The sequence below is a fragment of the Carcharhinus amblyrhynchos genome, chromosome 18 (genome assembly GCF_965287045.1).
Source record: "Carcharhinus amblyrhynchos chromosome 18, sCarAmb.v2.hapA, whole genome shotgun sequence".
Taxonomy (NCBI): Eukaryota; Metazoa; Chordata; class Chondrichthyes; order Carcharhiniformes; family Carcharhinidae; genus Carcharhinus; species Carcharhinus amblyrhynchos.
Genome location: NC_137341.1, coordinates 38179990 through 38195300, shown reverse-complemented (window position 1 = coordinate 38195300; position 15311 = coordinate 38179990). Strand labels below are relative to the sequence as shown.

Here is a 15311-nt window from a genome sequence, read left to right as displayed (position 1 = left end):
ATTAACATACATTCTAAAAATAAATAGAATGGACACATTTTACACCTAATTAAATGGAAAAACCATCACATATCTAACAAATATTTTCAAATCAGCTTTACTGCCATGATCCCAGGGTAGCATCCTTCACCATATTCCCACGGTCTGAATTGCCTGAAGGTTCCTGTTGCTATTTTACACAGGTTGAACAATGTTCCTTAAAATCCCTCAATCACTAAAAGGTTTCTCCAGCCAAATACACACAGTCAAGAATAAATTTTAACCCTACTTTTATCCAAATCATCAAGCGAGGTCAAATGTTAAAAGTAGGTTAACAGGCTGAACACAGTACACCCATATACAGTGAAACAACAAAAAATGTGCACAACAAATTACCTACATTGAAGCCAAACAATAACAGAAGACAAATTAAAATTTACTCATACAGAGCTAGAACTTCGTAGTTAGGCAAATTCGTCAACTACACCAAGCAGCAACCAGCAAGTATAAATCAGGTTAGGCCTCTAACACAAGCAAATTTCAAATATTAAATTTGTCATTAATTTATTGAATCCTGAGCATATAAAAATATTTAAGCACTACGTAAACTATAGTAAGTCTGCTTTCATCAAAATGACTTGCCCATGCAGCATTCACAGAATCTGTCAGTATAACCTCCTGATGCAAATCCACCAAGGCAGCAAATCCAAGTATCCTACGTTCACAGATCTGTTCTACATCTTTAGACACAGGGATGTCTTTGCATTCCTGTATTCCACCTTTTTAAAATATGGTTAACGACAGCTGATAGCAGGCAAACTTCTAAAACTTGCCGATGTTTTCTTAGTCAACAACAGTATTCCAAAATGGCTTCCCTGTTTCCACAAAGCATGAAGGATTACGAATCTGGTCCACCTACTAACGCTGCCAGTCAGGAACAACCTTTAAAGCTATTGGCCACTGCAGCTGCACTTCAGCCAACTGAAAAGGCAATTAACTCTTTCAGATTTCAACCTACTGCAGTAGGCTGAACTGAATGAGGGGGGAAGGAAAGGAGAGAAGGAAAAGCAGGAACAGGATTACAGTACTTACTGCACTGAGAACATTAACCACTTAACTGCCGACAGTCTTAATATATCTTTTCTAGACAATGTGATTATATTAATGGATTAGATAACAGTGCCAGGAATTTATACATCGAAGAATAGTTTAAAACATATATTTAAAATGGTAATTTAACATCTAATTGAACTGAGTCAGAATGGTTTTCTACGTTAATGGCACCAAAAAAATTGTCGAATGTCTGATATTTAACTTAAATATGCGATATATTGTAAACAAGACTTTTACTGGGGACTGAAAACAGATATTTTATAGGATAGAGTTGGTGAAGCTTTGATTTGCTTTCTTTCGCCTTTTAAATAGGAATTAAGGCATGCTTACCTTCATGCTGGAAATTAAACATTTTAGCCATTTTCTTCACAATATACAGGATTTTAAAAGGTACACTGTTCCATGAGAACAATCAAGTTCTATCTTCATTGGCTTATCCAAAGATATCACTTGGGATTTGTGTACACAAAATTAGATCCCATACAACAAATCAAATGATAGCAACATTTACATGCAGTAGTTATATTCATCTTTAACAATATTTCAAAAATGTTTTATGGGAATGGAACAAAAATGAAAATGAAGGAATAGACAATAAGCCACTTTAAGAGTTAGAACAGCTACATAGGTTGAGCAAAAGGATAAACTTGGAAGGTTAAGAATAAAAGGGGTGAGCTTCAGGTAGGGAATTTGAGATCAGGACTGAGACAGCCAAAGACACTGCCACCTGTATCAGCACCAATGGAGCAGATCACTGCAAAATACCATGCGCACTCTTAATGTCCAAATTATACATCCAAAGTTGAACTTGAACTTATTTTTTTCTAAACTATTTCCCTCCACAAACAATTCAACAAGCCCACGATCCAAGCATTTATAATGCTGAACAGCAGAGGCAATGTAAATGTAAACAAGCTACTTAACTCTCGATTGTGTAACAAATGCAAAAATAATGAGGCCCGACTGAAACAGAGATAAGACATTCCAGGCTGGTATGCAATAACTACGTTAAAGGCAGCTCATTGTTCAATGTTAATTAACTCATTTTAAAAAAGAATTGGATGATCAGGTTTGAAAAAATAATTCAAGATCATTCAAGTGATCTCTCCATATTACATACAAAGGCTTTGAATAAGAGAATTATTCTGCGTAAATTATTTGCATTTTCAATTCTGTATTAATTCTGCTTTCTCATTCTTTAATTTTTGCTGCCTGCTACACACTTTTGACAGCTCAACTGAGTTCATTCAATAAACAAGTTGAACCGTACCAATCAAAATAATTAAGGGGGAGGGGGATTTACCCTTAGTGCATAGGAGGTAAAAGCAACTAGCCAAGGCTTTGCAGCCGGAGAAAGGAGCGTATGACAGATTGAGTAAAAACAAGGTCAGGGCTCAGCCGTGATGGCCATCTGACCAAATGTCAAGGTACTGGTCAGTACCTGCTGAACATATTCCATAACTTTTGTGGAAAATCAAGACAGAAAAACATAGCTTCCCAATGTGCTGCTGCACGGAAAGGTCATAATGTGTGCTGTTGTATTAAGTTGATCTTTCTCTACAGCCTATGACTGTAACATTTCATTCTGCACTCTTTCCTTTCCTCTGTGTCTGGTATGCTTTTTCTGCAGAGCGTGCAAGAAACAACACTTTTCACTGTATACTGATACCGTATACCGACAATACTAAATCAAATCAAAATTCAAGTTGCAACTAAAAATGGAGCTGTTGTTCCCATCACCAAGTGCCAAGGTGATAATTTCCATGTTTCCTCTGGGGAGATTGTTTATTGGCCACTTTGTGCCTCTCCGGGTTACTGACACCATAACGAACAGGCAGAATACAAGATCAGGCTTGTAACTGATGCCATAATGAAAAGACAGAAGATCAGGCTGCCTGTCACTTTTAAGTTAATAGATTTTTTAAAAATTCTTTCATGAATTGTTGTTGGAGTTGTACTCATCCAGACAGGTGGTGTGTTCCATCTCACTCCTGACTTGCGTCTTGTAGATGATGCCCAGGCTTTAGGGAGTCAGGAGGTGAGTTACTCTCTGCAGAATTTTCAACCTCTTGATGTGCTCATGTAACCAGTATTTATATGGCTAATCAAGTTCAGTTTCTGGTCTACAGTAACCCCCTCTCCCACCTAGGATGCAAATAATGGGATATTCAGTGACAGTAATGCCATTGGATGTCCAGGGGAAATGGTTAGATTTCCTCGTGAAGATGGTCACTGCCTATACTTGTGTGGTATAAATGCTACTTTCGCTTGCCACTCAGCAGCCCAAACCTGAATGTTGTCCAGGTCTTGTGACAAATGGGCAAAGACTCTTTCAGTATGAGTCATGAGTGGTGCTGAACATTGTGCATTCATCCATGCACGCATCAGCAAACATTCCCACTTGAGCAAACACCCCCACTTCTGACTTCATGATGAAAAGATCATTGATAAAGAAGCTGAAGATGGTTGCACCTAAGACACTACCCTTAGGATGTCCAAGAGCTGGAATGATTGAACTCCAAAAATAACAAACATTTTCCTTTTTGCAAGGTATAACTCCAACCAATGACATTTTCTCCCCCAGATTCCTAATAATTCCAGATTTGAAAGGGCTCCTTGATGCCAAGACAACAATTGACTGAATTTGCTCTGTCACCACAATGACTACATAATGGTCACTCTTACCAATGCAGTGAAGTCATGGACAGCTGCAGCTCAACTAATGAGAAAGATGTGAAATATAGTTCTCCTCTTGGTGGTTCCCTCAACATCTGCTGCAGACCCAGCTTGGCAGCAAAGTTCCTTAGGATTCTACCAGCTCAGTTTGTAGTGGTGCTCTACTCAGAGTACATTCTGCATCATTGCCAGTCTCAGTGCTTCTTCCAATGATGTTCAACATGGAGTAGTAGAGTGCGTGGGGGGTTGTTGTTGTTGTCCACAGGGAGTTTCCTTGGTGGATCTACTCAAGGGCTACTTGTATGCCAAAGAACAGAATCAGCATGCAATAAAGCTAAACAATCCCACAATTATCAGAGCAGGTTTAAGCTCTGCAGTCCTGCCATGAGACTTCATGTGATCTGGAGTCATGTTGAGGACTCCGAAGGCCATTCCCTCATAACTGTATATCACTGTGCACCATCTCCGGTGGATCTGTCCTGTCAGTGGGACAGTGATGGTGCTGATTAGGACGTTGTCTTTAAGATATGATTTGTAATTAGAATTACGTCAGGCTGGCTGGTTTGTGGGAGCTCCCACCTCATTCTGGAATAAGCTCCTAGCTGTTAATAAGGAGGGCTTTGTTGGAGATGCCATTGTCATTTCTAGTGCCTACATCAGTGCTGGGTGGTCCATCAGGTATCATTCCCAATTGACTTTTCTCTGGCAATTCAATACAACCCAGTAGCTTGCTCGGACCACTTCAGAGGACAGTTAAGAGTCAACCACATTGTTGTTCTTCTGGAGTAACAGGTAGGCCACATGGTTAGGTAAGGACAGCAGATTTCTTTCCCTAAAATTTAAGTTTAAGTTTATTTATTAGTGTCACAAGTCGGCTTACATTAATACTACAATGAAGTTACTGTGAAAATCTCCTAGTCACCACTGTCTGGCACCTGTTTGGGTACACTGAGGGAGAAACTGAAGCACCAGGAGGAAACCCACAAAGACCCAGGGAGAACATGCAAACTCCACACAGATGGTCACGCATGGCTAGAATTGAACCTGGGTCCCTGGCACTGATGCAGCAGTGCTAACCACTGTGCCCTCCCACAGTGTTGCAATGGAATGAATCTCCAAGCAATGCATAGCATTCAGTTTGTTTTCTAGTATTAAGTATACATTTCTTGACTCTAGCACTAGTATTCTCTAAATTTGTAGTAAGCACCAGTAAGAAAATGGTGGAACAATAAGCAATACCTGTATACAGCACAGTATACACAACTTTAACCACAGGTTGTATTGACAAGATTGTGGAAGGGTTTACAATTTAACAATTGTGGTCTCAAAACAAAGCTCCAATGACAATAATGGCAAATTTCTTCAAATCACATATTTAAATATAAATGGCAGGGGTCTAAAATTTATCACCTAATAATTCCCTAAATTTAGTTATATAATTATATCTAATAAGCTGTTCTCTCCTTCCCACACCTGACAATATTCTTCACCTTCCTTCACCAAAGACGTCAGTTTCTTTCTGGAATAGAACTACACAGGCTGATTGTAATCACCTGGAGCCATTGTGCAGCACTATTTCACAAATCATTGCATTCACCAATATCATTCCTTTTATTCAAGATGATTCACATGCCAAACACTTTGGCAATGTAATCATAAAGCTTTGCAACATGGTGACTAAAAACAGCATTAGCCGATTTTAAGTTTCTCATGCATTTGTGAAATTAAACCTCTTGGAACTTGAGGGGGGATTAGTACTACCGATGAAGAGCTTTGCATGGTTTCCAGGTCACTCCTACTGACCTACAAGTGCTTTAACAGCAAAGTAGATATTGGGTAGATCACAGATGATGCTAGAACTAGGGGCGGCACGGTAACACAGTGGTTAGCACTGCTGCTTCACAGCTCCTGGACCTGAATTCAATTCCCTGCTTGGATCACTGTCTGTGTGGAGTTTGCACATTCTCCTCGTGTCTGCGTGGGTTTCCTCCCACAGTTCAAAGATGTGCGGGTTAGGTTGATTGGCCATGCTAAAAATGGCCCCTTAGAGTCGTGAGATGCGTACATTAGAGGGATTAGCAGGTAAATATGTAGGGATATGGGGGTAGGGCCTGTGTGGGATTGTGGTCGGTGAAGACTCGATGGGCCGAATGGCCTCCTTCTGCACTGTAGAGTTTATATGATTCTATATGAACTCAAGCAAAATAAGGTGTACTCGCCATGTGTGATCACACAAATGATACTGGTCTTTTCTCCAGAATACTACCTAAATTTGCCTTGACTTTACAAATTGTTCCAACACACATTGAGCATGATTTACAAATTGCTTCAGCTTAAGCGTTTGTTGGGGTTAAAGCTCATACAACAATTTCTCAAGATTATGCAGATAATCACAATCACCATCACTGATTCAGGTATTCATTTATGAATTAAAAATTACACTAACAGCCTTTTCAAGATGGCAAATAGCTAAACTTTGAAATATTTGCATAACAGAAAGCATTTATTGAAGATCATAGTGCTAAGAGTGAAGTAATTTCTAAATTGGTCAGATTTGAATAGCAGCCAGATTTGGAGAATTCCCCTGTAAAACACACATGGGTAAATTTGTCATAGGTGTAACAATTCAATTAAAGACTCTCGTTTTTGAGGGCAGTGTCTTTTGGAATACTATGTCATTGACAAACACATTTCACAAGGTTTGAAAGCTCACTGCAGCTAGTGTTAACAATTGAAAGAAACAGGGAAATCCCCTATCTTTGATATTATAAATCAGGTCTTTAAACTTGGGGTCTTGCATATTTTGATTAGAGTGCAGCATTACTGGCTGATAAAGCCAATATGTTCTTATTTGATTTACTCAGTAAATCAGTGTGAAATTCTTAGCTAAAATCTACATTAAGAATACACACTTGGCAAAAGAATTGCTTGATCCAGAGAGGTGACGCATCTCATTGTATTTTTTCTTATTTACTTGGGCTCCTGCTCTGCCCAAGACAAGGAGCTACAAAAGGTTGTGAACCCAATCCATCACGCAAACCAGCCACCCATCCATTGACTGTCTACGCTTCCCGCTGCCTCTGCAAAGCAACCAGCATAATTAAGGATCCCATGCAGCCCAGACATACTCTCTTCTATCTTCTTCCGTCAGGAACAAAATACAAGAGTCTGAGGTCACATACCAACCGACTCCAGAACAGTTTCTTCCCTGCTGCTGTCAAATGGACTCATCACGCAATAAAGTTGATCTTTCTCAGCACTGTAGTTTGACTATAACAGTACATCGTGCATACTCTCATTTCCTTCTCTATGAACGGTTTGTCTGCATAGCACGCAAGAAACAATACTTTTCACTATATTAATTCATGTGATAATAATAAATCAAATCAAACAGTAAGGGAGTATGGAGTACCAACCAACTCGCTTCAAAAAGCTGATCAGTAATGTGGTCAAACTTCTTACAAATGTCAGAAATGAGTCACCATTATGTAACTGCCAGATATTTCAGCCTTTTGCTCCAATTTCTCAAAGCTATTTTAATGGGGTCCTTTGCCATGAAGTTGGAATTTTGTTAACTTCACTTCAGCAAAAGATTGAAAGTTATTTGTTGCATTTTTCTTGTATTCTGCATTCCATTGCCTAACTGAAAACATGCACAAGAAATCCCCCCTCCCCCCCACAAGGATCCTCAACGTTTTTCCCTCAGCAAAACCAGGAGTTGCACAACAGCTGACTAATGCTCCTGTAAAGTCTAATGACCAGTTCATGGGAACAACAATACTAAGTCCCTTTGTTGGGAACCATAGACACTATTCTAAGATATAGCACTTTCTATTTTTAAGCATTTTATTTGATGCCCTGTACCCGAGTCCCAGAGAGACATCATTTTAAAAAACAGTCCTCAGAAGAAGAGCAGCGCAAAACAGATTACTGCTGCCCTCTCTCTGATGCTGACTTTATTACGAAACTGCAGAGCAGATGCTCCCTAGCCTCTTGCAGTGTCAAGGCTTCACTGCCGACCCTCAGGCCTGTGTCACACAAAATTCTCCAATTCAGTCCTGCTTGCCCAAGCAGACACTTTAAAGGGTTGAATTTCTGGCATTTTTCTCAGTACACTGAGATCAGACGTCAGCTGATTCTCAGATTTCTGCAGTTCTACCATCATATTTTGACATGTCACCAAGAGATCGAATCATTATTTTAATTCCATATTCAAAAGGGAAATTGCTTTTAGCCCAGAAGATGCCAACCAATTTACTTACAATTTCATCCTCCACCCAACCTTATGCTTTTTCCCACTTATGATAAAGCTAAAATTATTGATAAACCACACTCTCCAGGAAGATAGTCTTAGAATCTTCTGTCAATGTGAACTTTTAGCTACAACAGCATCCTCCAGTAACCACAGAGAAAATTCAGGAAGCTGGAACTCAATGGCTGACAATTGCGCTGTTAGAAATTAAATACCAACTAAGTTGGTGAATACTTGAATTTTTATTCCAGTCCAATAGAATGGCAAAAAGTTTCATTTTCAGGCGCACACAGTCCAGGTTCACCTTTTGGCAAGCATACTGGTTTTCACTGTAGTACTGTAAAACTAAACCCATGAATGAGCAGCAGCCAAAATTAAACATGACCCGAAGTTCAACAACTTCAGAGCATGAACTCTCTCCTTCACCTTCATCTCACTTCCATTTTTTTTTCATTTTGTTTCAACTCATTCATCCACTTTATCATCCTCATCCTTCTTTGTCACCTTCATTTTTCTACTTTCCATTCCAGCATACCTCCTTGCCCCCTCTTTTTTTTCTCTCTCTCTCCCCCTCCCTCCCCCTTCATCTCCCCGACTTTCAGAGTGATTGCCACATTCCTCGAGCAGTCCTTTAACAATTTGTACCTCTGATCTGCAATTCACTTAATGGACACTTTCGAAATGTTCTCAGCTTTATGGATCATTTACATTCCCTTTGCCCAGTCCGCCCACTCCCCCACACCTCCTAGCCTCAGTATAAATTTCTGCTGATTCTCTTTGCTCTCAGCTCTGATAAAGCATTGACTCTATTCTCACCCCTCAGATGCTGTCAGACCTGAGATTTTCCAGCATTTTCTGTTTTACATAAGCAATAGGAGCAGGAGTGAGCCATCTAGCCCTTCGAGCCTGCCCCACCATTCAATAAGATCATGGCTGATCTGAAGTGGATCAGTTCCACTTTCCCGCTTTCTCCCCATAACCCTTAATTCCCTTGTCTATCAAAAACCTATCTACTCGTGACTTAAATATATTCAGCGAGGTAGCCTCCACTTCACTGGGCAATGAATTCCAGAGATTCACTGCCCTTTGAGTGAAGAAGTTCTTCCTCAACTCTGTTCTAAACCGCCCGCCCCCTTATTTTGAGGCTGTGCCCTCTAGTTCTGCTATCCTTTCTAAGCAGGAAGGATCTCCCTATCTCTACCCTATCTAGCCCCTTCATTATCTTGTAAGTCTCTATAACATTTCCCCCCTCAGCCTTGTTAACATTTTGTTTTGTTGTAAACGTGACCCAACTTGCACAACTGAAAACTTCCAGATGCAACAGATGTCAGTATCTGGTCTATAACAGTTCATAAATCATCTTTTGCTTTCAAACGTCGAATAAACATTTGTACTCCATTCACCATCTAATAGTTGACAGCATTTTAGTCTTCATCGCTCCCAAGTATATGCAAAACAATTCAGCTGCACATTTCAACTTATATTCCCTTCTGGGAGGGAAGAAAGGACAAAGAGAAAGTGAGAGAGATATTGCAAGGATGCTTCAAACTCTAATTTACCAACAGAACAACACTGTTTCCAAGTTCACATCTGTCAAGCGTAAAAAGCACAAAAAAAACGTTCAACAAAACTTTGCCTTGGTCAATGAGTTTTAAAAAGGAATATAATCAGATGGTTAAACAAACCAGAGTGAATAAATCATATTTATGACAGCAGCATCCATAAAGAGAAAAAAAACAAAGCCAACGGCAATAACGCTCACACCAATCCACATAAGGATTCACTGCTTAAAATCATAAAAATCAGCAACATTTTATCAACTGTTAAATATATTTACAAAGTGGATTTACAAGGGATTTCATGCAAGTTTTCAAATCTAGAGATACAGATGTGACCATATTTCATACATTCTCCAACTAATAAGATTTGTACTGCTGTCATTTTCACTATTATATCCTAGGCGGGAACAGTTTGCCTCCCGCAGCATTGGAGCAGTTAAAACAGTTTTTGCTCCAGCTACAGCAGGAATGATTCATAACAGCAGTTCTCTTCCCTATTGTTAACAGAGCAACAACGCCCATGGAAAAACTATTTTAGCTTCTGAAAGGCTTTTATGACTTTTATAGAGTTTACCCAGAAATGCTATTTGGAATTTATTCAATTTTTTAAAAAATCATAACATTGAGTAGAAAAACAATATTAACACAAGTGTTGCTGACATTCCAGGGCCAGGAATTATTTTTTCCCTGCAAAGAAGCCAACTGCTTTTGTTATGAACATGTCAACAGCTTCAATTCACATGTGCTATTTCAAGTCAGTTATCATCAGACCCTCCAGCTAACTACACCCCCTCAAGGAGGATCAGTTAACACTGCACATGCAAATGAAGCAACTCGAGTATAAATGATATTACACTACTTCAAACTGAAAATAAAACCAATATCCTGAAAACACACTTGGAATATCGCCATGAGTTTTAAAAATAAAACTAAATTAAAATGGGGGATGGATTTAAAAACTGCAAAGGGTCTGTACATTTTTTCTGCAAATGATATGAGCAAATTAGTGGTCCTGCCTGCGCACTTAAAAACTTAAAAAATTTACATGGGATAGAGCAGAGCGGTCACAACAGCAAACTGTCGTATACGCAAGTGCAGCTGAAGAGCAGGCTTGCTCAGTGGTCCATTCTGAGATGTATATGAAGGGTGTGCACACCAACAGCATTAACCATGCTTTTTTCTTTCCAGATGTGTGTGTTCCATTGTGCCTTGCTCTTGTTTCAGATTTACAGACTTTCTAGTCTTCTCCCCCATTGATTTTGAAATGGGTTTCCATTTCAAACTCATTTGCTTACTGACTCCAACACTGAAGCAACATTAACACACAACAGGCAAACATCACTGGGGTTGGATTCTACTACTTATAAAGGAATCGATGACACTCTCATCAGCACCAGCTACATAAACAACATCGAAACATCAAGCACAGGACAGAACTAAAACATTAACAACAATAATTTTCCAGCAATTTTTTTTAACAACTATTACACATTCAACATTGAAACTTCCCATGACACTTTCTCAGGAGCACTGACAAAATCTAGCACTAAGCCACATTAAGGATTTATCAGGACAGGTCATCAAAAACTTAGTAATTGAAGTAGGTTTTGAGGAGCATCTTAAAAGAGCAGGTCAGAAAAATTTAACAAGGGAATTACAGAGTTTAGGGCACAAACATCTGAAGGCATGGCCACCAACAATGCCGTTATATAACCAAGTGTGCAAAAGACTGGAATCGGAAGAGCGCAGAGATCTTGGAGGGTTTTAGGGCTGGAGCAGGTTCCAGAGATAGGGACGGTTGAGGCCACAGATGTGAAATCTAGAATTGAGCCATCGCCAAGATTTGTATATAATGAACACCAGCAGGTAACAAAACATACTGAGAATCATCATACAGGCAGTTTTTTTTCGGAGACGCAAGATGAGAGGTTGCCCCGGACAGCATTAGGATAGTCAAGTTTAAAAATGAAAAGAACATTGGTGAGGTTTTCAGCTACGCAGAAGATATCGCAGGATAGCAACAGATCCCTGACATTGTGATGCTCCTGTGGCATTGCATCGTCAGTCCCTCTTCACCCCCCAATAGGCCATGTTTTCAGTTACCCTCAAATCCTTCTGCCTTGACTGCTCAAAACCAACCACTTTGACAGAGTTTTTAACCTATTGGTTCTGACAAGTTTTTTGGCTGTATGTCAATATTTTTGGATAACATTTTTGCTGCCATAATCATGTTAGCACCAGATTTATTATCATCCACAATAAGTATCTTTATTATATCGATTTAATTTCTACTCTGAGAATTTAAGAACTTAGTTAGACTGTTCCAAAATTATTTTTGAAAGACACTAACAGCTGGCTGAGGGTACACAGAAAGGATCCTCCTGGCAGTTTAGGCTGGAATAAAACTCTGGTCTGGAATCATAAGAAAAGCTTTGAGCCACCATGACAACCAGTCCCCTTACAGATCGGAAGCTTGACAAATAATCTGGAGCATTACTGGATGTACAATATAAGGAAGATTTGAGATACATTACAGATTGTACATTATAGATTACTTACATCATCACACTGCCAAGGATTAGAAATAACTTAGATTGGTCTTGATAAATGACCATTAGCTACATCACATTAGGTCTGCATTTCATAATAAGCATGGGAAATTAGTTTGCAAGTATATCGACTAGACTCTATATACATTAAAGCAGCCACTTCAACAATAAATTCATTTTAATTTGTGCTTCATTCACACAGCACACCAAACCAATGGATTATTCCACAAGCTTAACTCAAAGCAATGAAATCAAAGCATGCAGCTATAATCCTAAATTCTACCAGCCTCCTGCAGAGGGAACATTTGGATGAGGGCTGCTTCACAGAGCAATGGCAAAACTACCCCCATAGGTTTGAGTGGCTTTATGTAGGTCACTCCAAAGAGTGCTCACAAACATAAAATATTTTTACATTGAGAGTGTATATCTTGTTAACTTCCACTCAACAATTAATCAGAGTCAATTGGCAAAAAGAACCACAACCATAGTGATCTATTCAGTGCCATTCCAGTACAGTACTAATCCTGAATATTGATCTAACTGAACAATACCAATGCTACAATTACAATTAATTCCTCAACTCCAAATTTAATCATTCATCAGAAGCCACTGCCTATCTTTTACTAGTCTTTGCAGCCCAATGCAGAAACATATTTAACGCTTACATTCAGTGTCACCTTTGACAGTGAAGTGCAGCTACTCATTGACCCTCCAGGCAGAAAAGAAACTCCAGTTTCAACTGATGCAATTCTATTAATTCAGTCTGCATGTTCAGTGGCGTATGGAAAAAAATAATGAAGGGTAATAGAAAAACCAGGTACAAGTGGCAAGATTCAGCTCAACTCCAAGAAAAGGCTGGCAAATCATCTACAAAGAAATACTTTAGAGCCAAGTGTTAGACTGAAACAGTAGCTTCAAAAGTAGGTCACTGGCAAGTCCAGAGATCGCAAAAGGCAAACTGCATAAATACAAAAAAACAGGACACTGGACGTCTGAAATAAGAATGTGTATATTTCCTACAACAGTAAGGTTTCACTTCTTTACTTTGACAATGAAATTATTTTGACAACTACTTATCAGTCACAATAATTTGCAGGTAGGAGTGGGTAGCACCAGGGACCCAGGTTCGACTCCTGATTTGGGTCACTATCTGTGTGGAATCAGCATGTTCTCCCCACATCTGCATGGGGTTTCCTCTGAGTGCTTCAGTTTCCTCCCACAGACCCAAAGACATGCTGTTAGTTAGAACATAAGAACATAAGAACATAAGAAATAGGAGCAGGAGTAGGCCATCTGGCCCTTCGAGCCTGCCCCGCCATTCAATAAGATCATGGCTGATCTGTCGTGGCTCAGTTCCACTTTCCCGCCCTCTCCCCATAACCCTTAATCCCCTCTCTTATCAAAAACCCATCAACCCGCTTCTTAAAAATATTTAGCGAGGCAGCCTCCACCACTTCAACGGGCAGAGAATTCCAGAGATTCACCACCCTTTGAGTGAAGAAGTTCCTCCTCAACTCCGTTCTGAACCGCCCCCCCTTTATCTTGAGGCTGTGCCCCCTAGTCCTACTGTCTTTTTTGAGCGGGAAGAGTCTTTCCACCTCTATCCTATCCATCCCATTCATCATCTTATACGTCTCAATGAGATCTCCCCTCATTCTTCTAAACTCTAACGAGTACAAGCCTAGTTTATTCAGCCTCTCCTCATAGCTCAACCCCCTCAACTCCGGTATCAGCCTAGTAAACCTCCTCTGCACTCCCTCCAGGGCCAAAATATCCTTGCGCAGGTGCGGCGCCCAAAACTGCACACAGTACTCCAGCTGCGGCCTCACCAATGCCCTATACAGCTGCAGCAAGACCTCCCTACTTTTATATTCAATCCCCCTCGCTATGAAGGCCAGCATCCCATTCGCCTTCCTGACCACCTGCTGCACTTGCAGGCTGGGTTTTTGCGACTCATGCACAAGAACCCCGAGGTCCCTCTGCACCGTCGCCTGCTGCAGTTTTTCGCCACGTAAGTAATAGTCCTTCCTACCATTCTTCCTACCAAAGTGGACCACCTCACACTTGCCAACATTAAATTCCATTTGCCATTTCCTGGCCCATTCGCCCAGCCTATCTAGATCCTTCTGCAGACTCTCCACACCCTCCGCACAATTTGCCTTTCCCCCAATCTTGGTGTCATCAGCAAATTTCGACACCCTACACTCGGTTCCCTCCTCCAGATCATCTATATAAATGGTAAATAGCTGAGTTATAGTGCATTAACCATACTAAATTCTCCCTCAGTGTACCTGAAAAGGCACCAGTGTGGCAACCACAGGATTTTCACAGCAATTTCGTTGCAGTGTTAATGTAATCCTACTTGTAACACTAATAAATAATAAACTTGAAAACTTTTACACAGCTAGTAGCTGGCAGCACCCATTTGCAAAGCAATTCCCCACTGACAACAGCACATGGTCGCAATGGAAAGACTATGTCAAAAAAAAAAGTACTTGGAAGTGAATTAAAATGGAATAACCTTCTTAAAGGGTTAAGATGAGACAGGGTATCTACTGAACACTTAATAAAGATGTGGACTGGGGCGGGCAGAGTAAGAAGTCTCACAACACCAGGTTAAAGCACCCCAAAAGCTGGTGATTCCAAACAAACCTGTTGGAATTTAACATGATGTTGTGAGACCTCTTATTATAAAGATGGTTAAACATTGACTGAGTGCCCAGTATCTCACTTACTGTTAAACTAACCGGGCGTGGGGTGGGGGGGGGGGGGAGGGGGCGACAGGAGCCATCATGGGGCGGGGCGGGAAGAGGGGGCGCACCCCTCCTCTGCCCTAGAGGGATGTTAGGGGTCTAGGAGAGGAGATGCTGACAAGCACCGAGGTCCCGGGGCCGGAGTCGGAGTCACTGACCCCAGACCCTTCCCCCCCGGCCCAAAGAGACAGAGAGAGAGAGAGACAGACGCGGCAACTGCCGCTCCGCTTCTTGACACCACCGCCACCTCCCCAGACCGTGAGCCGGCACCCGATGCCGGGGTGACAGGAGGGTTGACATGACCATCCCCCACCCCCAGCTCTTACCCCCAACCCGCAGTACCTGAAGAGCGGCAGCAACAGCCACCGGTTACCCCGCTTCACTCACCCGCCGCTCCGCTCCGCCCCTGGCCCACCGCTTCGGCCACCCC

The 15311-nt window shown here is 40.9% G+C and overlaps 1 protein-coding gene across 1 annotated transcript in view; it reads right to left on the bottom strand.

Moving 5' to 3' along the window:
* Positions 1-876, bottom strand: part of sun1b (Sad1 and UNC84 domain containing 1b) — a 56151-nt gene extending 55275 nt beyond the window's left edge. Inside the window, exon 1 of the mRNA XM_080206841.1 lies at positions 622-876. Coding sequence (XP_080062967.1) covers positions 622-625 — 4 coding nt within the window. The 5' untranslated portion in view covers positions 626-876. The remainder of the gene's footprint in view (positions 1-621) is intronic.
* Between the last annotated feature and the right edge of the window lie 14435 nt (positions 877-15311).